This window comes from Oncorhynchus kisutch, linkage group LG20 (assembly GCF_002021735.2).
Source record: "Oncorhynchus kisutch isolate 150728-3 linkage group LG20, Okis_V2, whole genome shotgun sequence".
Lineage (NCBI taxonomy): Eukaryota > Metazoa > Chordata > Actinopteri > Salmoniformes > Salmonidae > Oncorhynchus > Oncorhynchus kisutch.
Window position 1 is genome coordinate 20,447,232 of NC_034193.2, and position 8,878 is coordinate 20,456,109.

General features: G+C 40.4%; 1 protein-coding gene across 1 annotated transcript; it reads right to left on the reverse strand.

The window, feature by feature from the left end:
* Positions 1-3,010: 3,010 nt before the first annotated feature.
* LOC109865864 (homeobox protein Dlx3b) lies at positions 3,011-5,563 on the reverse strand. Its single transcript, XM_020454344.2, has 3 exons — positions 5,061-5,563; positions 4,048-4,232; positions 3,011-3,777 (listed from the first exon to the last, which is right to left on the reverse strand). The coding sequence occupies exons 1-3, from the start codon at positions 5,401-5,403 to the stop codon at positions 3,466-3,468; spliced, it is 840 nt and encodes a 279-aa protein (XP_020309933.1). The 5' UTR covers positions 5,404-5,563; the 3' UTR covers positions 3,011-3,465.
* Positions 5,564-8,878: the final 3,315 nt, after the last annotated feature.

Below are 8,878 nucleotides of genomic sequence, written 5' to 3' on the forward strand. Positions count from 1 at the left end.
GCGCGACACACACATCCATCCCATTGGTCACAAACTGGTTGAATAAAAATAATTTCACAAATACACACACACACACACACACACACACACACACACACACACACACACACACACACACACACACACACACACACACACACACACACACACACACACACACACACACACACACACACACACACACACACACACACACACACACACACACACAGAGAGAGAGAGAGACAAACATCAACCTTTGCACATAACAAAAAGTAAAAAATATGATGAAACTCCCATCAATGTCTGTGCTGGCAGCCTCCCAAATAAATGCCACAATCACGGTTGATCAAATCCACCAATAATCACGATCTAACTGGCTTTGGTATCACCACCTTCCATAGCCCTGAGGTCAACTGGGGTTCAGGAGTCCGCAGCTGTCAAGAATGGCTTTCTCATTTCATTTACATTTTCAGCAAAAATTGTGCTGGTGAGTGATTCCAATGCAAGGGGGAGATATCAGGATTTGAATACGTGTGGGCAGCTGCAAACAGTCTTTCCATGGCTACATTTGCCATCCTGACTACATGTCAACCCCTAGTTCAACCCATTCCCTGGAACCCAAGAGACCTCTGTGACACTGTGCTGTTGACTGTTACTGTGCTAGGGGAGGAGAAGAGTTCAGGATCCTTGGCACAATTCCTAATGATGGCTGTTCTGATGTGTTGCCATGCGGTGTCACATTCAAGTTCAACAGTTCACGAGCAGCCAGGGCACTTATACTTGCTCAGGTTTTGAAATTATATAGACACCTTTGTGAAAGCTTCGGCCCACACACACCAGCCCAGAGCCAGAAGCCACCCGGTGCATTTGTCTTCAGCAGAAATAGATCCCCTGACGACATATAAGCAAATAGTGTGTCCATGGGCCACACATGGTGAGGGAGGCACAGAGGGAAGGTCATGTGTGTATATTTGAGATGTCAAAGATAGCAGAAATATATATATATATAGTGTGTGTATCATGTCAGCCATTTTGGATCATGAGACTTACAGTAATAACCTAAAGTAAATTCATGTTACGGTAATTACAAGCAAATATAGTCAGTGATCCTATATGACTTGAAATTGGATGGTAATGACTAAAGTGCTATATGTGGCTTAACTGATTTTGAAAGTGAATAGTTTGTCAAGTGTGTTATGTTGCATAGTGAAATCAATTGAATTTCTGTATTTAAATTATGGCATTTATTCTTATTACAAATTTCAAACAATTGTATTGTGTAAACAACTGTATCGGGGACCCAACATGCAACAGTTAAATAAATATTTTTTATTTATTCTAAGCTTACAGAATTATCAAATCTCTCCCAAGTTGAATTGCTTTGTCTGAACATTCAATATCACATACAAATTCAGTAGGTTCCTATACAATGAACATAACATTGTTATACATCTCAAAACGACAAAACGTAGGGGTTAAGCGCAAGGAAAGTATCACTCAAGCCGATTACTGTAGCCTACCCATGAGAATGGAGAAACGGAGCTTCCCAATGGAAAAAAAACATCGGTCCTAATGTGAGCAAAGCATAGCATGGCAGATAGGTAAAACACTGTACTTTGTAAAGCAATTATCTTCGGAATCTGATTGAAGAAAGCAACGTTCAAAAACCTGTTAATAATCGCTCTATTTTGAATACAGTTCAAGCAAGCCTTGCAATATGCTGCCATTGTCAACACTTACTGCTGAAATTATTGCGTTGGCTTAGATTTAGGTTATATAAAATACATCATTAATTTACATTTACCATAATATCCGAATAGTCAACATATTATGTCCTTCAGATTCCACAGAGTGAATTTGCTGTACTCGTAAATAATTTTTGGGCGCAATGGCGCCCATGCGCGGTTTGTATATCGTATGATTTTAGCAAGATACTTGATAATCTTGAGGTTATGTGGTCAGTGTTAAGGGCATGCGAATTTAAAAAAAATGGAATAGAGACATCAATTATTGTAGCTTGTGATATGAAGTCAAATTCTTATTATGTAAAAGACGATATGTTATATATTGCACAAGTTATGTTATGAAATACCTCTGACACCTCTGACATCTTGCCAATATATTACATGGGTGACAGTTTTATTTAAGAAATGTGATGATTGATGTTGAATTTTGCTTATGAGATAATCAAGTCCTCATCTTTTTTTCTCAAAATGTAATAATTCAAGATGTAATTGGTTTAATTTCCTATAGGTTTGTGCACACACGGACGCAATGCAAACACGCACGCACACGCACACACGCACACACACACACACACACACACACACACACACACACACACACACACACACACACACACACACACACATGCCTTAAATGTACAATGAAGTATACAGTCGTCCTCAAAATGTGTTCAACAGCTCTTGACTGAATCTAGAGATAACACAACTAATGCTTTCCAGAATGACTCCAGCAAATAATGGGTAAAAAATATTTGCCGCATTTTCTATCCTCTGATGCTCTTGTTTTGGGTTTATGAGTGTGTCGGTGTTTGTGTGTGTGTATCCCTGAGGCAACCCCCCCCCCCCCCCCCCCCGCCGTCGGCTGTATTCTTCCCTGTTATCTGGCAAAAGTAACACTAGTCAAATCAAGCGACTCCATCATGTCTGCTTGCCTTTCGCCTCCTACAACCTCTTTGCACGCAGACTAAAAACCAAACCTGGACCCATACTGACTGCATCAAGCTTCAGGGAGGCAGGCAAGCTGTCACACCGACAGATTTAACTCTTTCCGGATGTTGTCCATAAAATATTTGGGGCAACACTCAGCAATGTAGAAAACAATTATATAAATGAAACATTTACGATATATATCAACAAATCTCAGATAAGCAGATAAGCTGCTATGTTTTTCTATTTTGTGTCTGTTAATTATTTTCGACTGGACCAGCGAAATACAGAAGAAACATTATGTATTTATTTATAAGTGATTCAAGTGAGTTAAAACACAAGTTAAAAACACAATATTCAATCGATATCTTTATTCGTTTTGACAGAAAGGCAATAATAACATACTAATTACAACATGAATATAAAAAGGTTCGCAGCACCACAGTGCGGTATTTCCACTCCAAACAAATATGATCTTAGTGGTTCTGCTTTCTATTAACACCTATGTACAGCCTTCGACATTTTGTACAAATCGATATAAATTATGACCTGAGTTTCTGACGCATGCTCTGCAAACCCATATCCACGATTTAATATGGATCAACTGAACAGTTTTGCCATTACTCTTCCGGTGTTAGGTAAGCTAGCCTGCAGTAAAAATGGTTTACCCCGCTTTTCAGGGAAATACCTACTTTCACTTTTGTCAGGTCTACGTCCAAAACAAGCCAGCGCCAGTTTATACTTTTTAGAGCTCTGGTAAGTTCAGTTGATGTGGAAGGGCCTCGTATTAAAACTCTGTGTTTAGTCTTTGTTAATAAACAGCCCCAACGCTTTGCTGTGGTACTGGGTGATGCACTGCGCCGGGGTGCTGTAGATGCGATCCCTGTTGGTACCAGTGGTTGTTATAATCCTCCAGGTAGGGGGGCGACGAGCTGAGGGGCGGCTGCGGGACTTGGGGCCTGCTGGCGGGTGTGGTGAGAGAGTTATTGTCCCAGACCGTCGGCGATGACGGGGAGTTGCACGCCATGGAATCGCTGGCATTTGGACTGTGGTCAAGGGGAATCTCGCCGTTCTTGTAAAGCTTCTTGAATTTGGACCTCCGGTTTTGGAACCAAATCTTGACCTGTTAGGAAGGAGATTAATGTTATTAGTCTGAAAGTCATGTTCAAACAATGAACATCGTAATTTTGATAAAGGTAGGCCTCCAGGTCTACGTTATAAGGATACCTGGCTCAAGAACATACAACCAAAACGTTTTTTGTGTGAGCCTTTGTTGTAGTTGTCAATATTCAAATGCAATATTTTAATAAACTATGCTTTTTTTTCAAATGTTTATTTTTTACAATACATTGAAACAATTGCGTAGGCTTCCTATGAATCATTTGATATTTACCTGTGTTTGTGTCAGACCGAGTTGAGCCGCAAGTTCGGCTCTCTCCGGGAGGGCGAGATACTGCGCTTTCTGAAAACGTCTCTGCAACGCTGCTAGTTGGTAGCTGGAGTAAATCGTTCTCGGCTTGCGGATTTTTTTGGGTTTTCCATTCACCATACGAACTTCAGGCTCGGGTTCTTCTTTCACTATAAAGAAAGAAGCAAAAATTGTATCATTAGTTCTCAGTATCAGTTTATGAAAAACATTTAACACTGCCAAAACAATGTAATAATAATAATAATAATAATAATAAGTTATAATCAATAGAAATGTTATACGTGTAATAATATATTATTACTATTATCATTATTACATTGGTATATGCTAGTTGAAGTAGCAATAGCAATATTTCCATGTTGCAATGCTAAAATGGAAAAAGTCTCGGTCATGCTCAACCTGCTATAATAACCTCAATAGTCGGTCAATATTTTATATAATATCCCAAAATATCTGGCAAATGATCCACATACAGTTGCTATCACTGCAATTACTAACCATAATGGTTTATGACTAGCTGTTAATAACTGGCTATATTCTTCATCAAAAGCTATCAATTAGCAGCTTGGTTTCAACTTCAGTATTGTGTTTTACTCTATAGTAACTTGTAATAAATCCCACCTATACAAAATCTGATTTTAACAGTTTAAATGAATTATATGTCTGAAACCCAAATATGACTATGACAGAGCAGGACGCCCTTTAATTGTTTTCGCTATCTCTGCTATTTCCTTCTATTTCGTTTAACTGGAATAGTCAACCAATATATGTTAGATGGTTCTCAGATAGAGCAGACCTATACCACATAAAACTACCCAAGAGACTACCTGAATGTTTTTTTATACAGTATGTATGTAGCCTATCCGTCTCTCTCCTCCTCTCTCTATTTACGCAAACACGGAAACGATTCAGTTGTTAAACTCCGAAATGAGGCAAAATATAACACAGAAATAATTCAAATATTTTTCAGTATTTACCTGAGCTTTGAGGTGAAGCCTGCAGATGATCTCTGTTGTAATGTCCATATTGTCTGTAGGCATTTGTGTAAGGGTATTCAGACTTGGTGGGATAAACTCCAGCACCACCCATTCCATTCAGATTGAATTGGTGATGGTATGCATTCATTTGTTGCCCGTATGTTTGACTCTGATAATATTCGTGATGGCTGTGAGCCGTTTGTCCACTGTAGTAACCCATGTCCGTGACTGAGGACTCGGGAAGAGTCGGAGAGTCCTTGGAGCTCGGATGGCAACTCATAGATCCGGGGAGATCGGTCAAAATGCTCGCTATCTTCTTTTCATAAATCTGTCCACTCATCATGGGTAGACAAGAAAGTCCACGATAATTCGTAAATACAGAACGTTTGTTCAGTAGTGTTAAAATAAATGGCAATGAAGATATATAGTCAGTAGCGCGTCCTAAACGCAAGTCCTTGGAGAGCAAGTCCTCAAACTCTCCTAGCTGTAGTAACTCCGTTGTGGCAGCGCTCCCCCCCGGTGAAAATGAATTATAGAGCGCTGGGGTGGATACTGCGTTTTCATTGGCTCCAGTCAATATTTTTTTTCTCTCCCTCTTGGCCTCAAGGCGAAATAGTTGCGCTCAGTATTAAAAACCTACACTTGGCCAAAAGTGCCTAAACACGCATGCCTTTTGGCGAGTCAGGTCTAGCTCTTTGAGGCAAGTTAGAGTTATTTAGCTGTTGACAACATCACTCCAAAGCATAGCAAAAAAGCTATAAACAAAATTTGCATGGCTTTGCATGATCCTGTGCTTTGTTTGAAATGGAGCTCAAAGAGTACTGGCACTCTTGTGGCCTACTACGTATCCCACTGTAGCCAGAACGTCTGTCTCATTACTTGTCCTTGTTCTCAAGAAGAGCTAAGATACAGAATTAAGACATCGTATTTACTTATTCAAAGGGGGGCAAACGGTGCCCCTAGCCTATCCATTCTCATTCAAAATGAGAAGAGATCAAACGGATAAGGAAACCATTCCATTGATGTCTTTGGGGAAATTATTTTGTTGTGTGTGTGTGTGTGTGTGTTTGTGTGTGTGTGTGCATGCGTGCGTGCCTGTGTGTGTGTGTATGTGTGCGTGTTCCAAAATCTATGTAAATCTCCAAAAACAACAAACTGTTACTGTTATTGTCATTCTGTTAAAGGAGTGCTCATTGATTCGGTCTCAAAAATGATGTGAAGTAGATGCATGAAGTAACATTACATCCAGGTTCTGTAGCTTTTTTTGGTGATATTATCATCATCCAGGCTTTAGACAATCTTAAGGTTCTAGTCATTTTAAAAACCTTCCATGATATTCTATGCCATAATTTTTTTTAAACAAAAAACACTAAAATAAATGTCTTGTTGAAAGCATGGGCAACACTGCTCCCTAGTGTATGGTTGAATGATTGTGGAGAAAGGTGCTCATATATATGGTACCAGTCAAAAGTTTGGACACACCTACTCATTCAAGGGTTTTTGTTTATTTGTACTATTTTCTACATTGTAAAATAATAGTGAAGACATCAAAACTATGAAATAACCAAGTAACCAAAAAAGTGTTAAACAAATCAAAATGTATTTCATATTTGAGATTCATGAAAGTAGCCACCCTTTGCCTTGACGACAGCTTTGCACATTCTTGGCATTCTCTCAACCAGCTTCATGAGGAATGCTTTTCCAACAGTCTTGAAGGAGTTCCTACATATGCTGAGCACTTGTTGGCTGCTTTTCCTTCACTCTGCAGTCCAACTCATCCCAAACCATCTCAATTGGGTTGATGTTGGGTGATTGTGGAGGCCAGGTCATCTGATGCAGCACTCCATCACTCTCCTTGGTCAAATAGCCCTTACACAGCCTGGAGGTGTGTTTTGGGACATTGTCCTGTTAAAAAAACAAATGATAGTCGTACTAAGCACCATCAAGATGGAATGGTGTATCGCTGCAGAATGCTGTGGTAGCCATGTTGGTGAAGTGTGCCTTGAATTCTAAATAAATCACTGACATTGTCACCAGCAGAGCACACCCACACCATCACACTTCCTCCTCCATGCAGTTAACTCTAATGAACTTATCCTCTGCAGCAGAGGTAACTCTGGGTCTTCCTTTCCTGAGGCAGTCCTCATGAGAGCCAGTTTCATCATAGCCATTGATGGTTTTTGCAACTGCACTTGAAGACACTTTCAAAGTTCTTGACATTTTCCGGATTGACTGACCTTCATGTCTTAAAGTAATGATGGACTGTCGTTTCTCTTTCCTTATTTCAGCTGTTCTTGCCATAATATGGACTTGGTCTTTTACCAAATTGGTCTATCTTCTGTATTTTAATTTTTTTATTTCACCTTTATTTAACCAGGTAGGCCAGTTGAGAACAAGTTCTCATTTACAACTGCGACTTGGCCAAGATAAAGCAAAGCAGTGCGACACAAACAACAACACAGCGTTACACATGGAATAAACAAACATACAGTCAATAACACAATATAAAATTATATATACAGTGTGTGCAAATTAGGTTAGATAAGGGAGGTAAGGCAATAGGCCATAGTGGCGAAATAATTACAATTTTGCAATTAAACACTGGAGTGATAGATGTGCAGAAGATGAATGTGCAAGTAGGGATACTGGAGTGCAAAGGAGCAAAAAAAAAAATAACAGTATGGGGATGAGGTAGTTGGATGGGCTATTTACAGATGGGCTATTTACAGTTGGATGGGCTATGTGGTGCAGTGATCTGTGAGCTGCTCTGACAGCTGGTGCTTAAAGTTAGAAAGGGAGATATGAGTCTCCAGCTTCAGTGATTATTGCAATTTGTTCCAGTCATTGGCAGCAGAGAACTGGAAGGAAAGGCGGCCAAAGGAGGAATTGGCTTTGGGGGTGACCAGTGAAATATACCTGCTGGAGCGCGTGCTATGGGTGGGTGCTGCTATGGTGACCAGTGAACTGAGATAAGGCAAGGTTTTCCTTAGCAAAGACTTATAGATGACCTGGAGCCAGTCGTTTTAGCGATGAATATGAAGCGAGGGCCAGCCAACGAAAGCATACAGGTCTTAATGGTGGGTAGTATATGGGACTTTGGTGACAAAACGGATGGCATTGTGATAGACTGCATCCAATTTGCTGAGTAGAGTGTTGGAGGCTATTTTGTAAATTACATCTCCAAATCAAGGATCAAGGATCGGTCGGATAGTCAGTTTTACAAGGGTATGTTTGGCAGCATGAGTGAAGGATGCTTTGTTGCAAAATAGGAAGCCGATTCTAGATTGAATTTAGGATTGGAGATGCTTAATGTGAGTCTGGAAGGAGAGTTTACAATCTAACCAGACACCTAGGTATTTGTAGTTGTCCACATATTATAAGTCAGAACTGTCCAGAGTAGTGATGCTGGATGGGCAGGCAGGTGTGGGCAGTGATCGGTGTAAAGAGCATGCATAGTTTTACTTGCATTTAAGAGCAGTTGGAGGCCACGGAAGGAAAGTTGTATGGCATTGAAGCTCGCCTGGAGGTTAGTTAACACAGTGTCCAAAAAAGGGCCCAGAAGTATACAGAATGGTGTCGTCTGCGTAGAGGTGGATCAGAGAATCACCAGCAGCAAGAGTGACATCATTGATGTATACAGAGAAGAGAGTCGGCCCGAGAATTTAACCCTGTGACACCCCCATAGAGACTGTCAGAGGACCGGACGACAGGCCCTCCGATTTGACACACTGAACTCTGTCTGAGAAGTAGTTGGTGAACCAGGTGAGGCAGTCATTTGAGAAGCCAAGGCTGTTGAGTTTGCCGATAAGAATGTGGTG

Bases quoted from the DNA above. Each gene is read 5' to 3' on its own strand.
- LOC109865864 (XM_020454344.2), bottom strand. From the start codon at position 5,403: ATGATGAGTGGACAGATTTATGAAAAGAAGATAGCGAGCATTTTGACC. The intron at 4,233-5,060 runs GTAAATACTGAA...CTTTCTTTATAG, and splicing joins GGCTTCACCTCAAAGCTCAG to TGAAAGAAGAACCCGAGCCT. The intron at 3,778-4,047 runs GTAAATATCAAA...CCTTCCTAACAG, and splicing joins TCGGTCTGACACAAACACAG to GTCAAGATTTGGTTCCAAAA.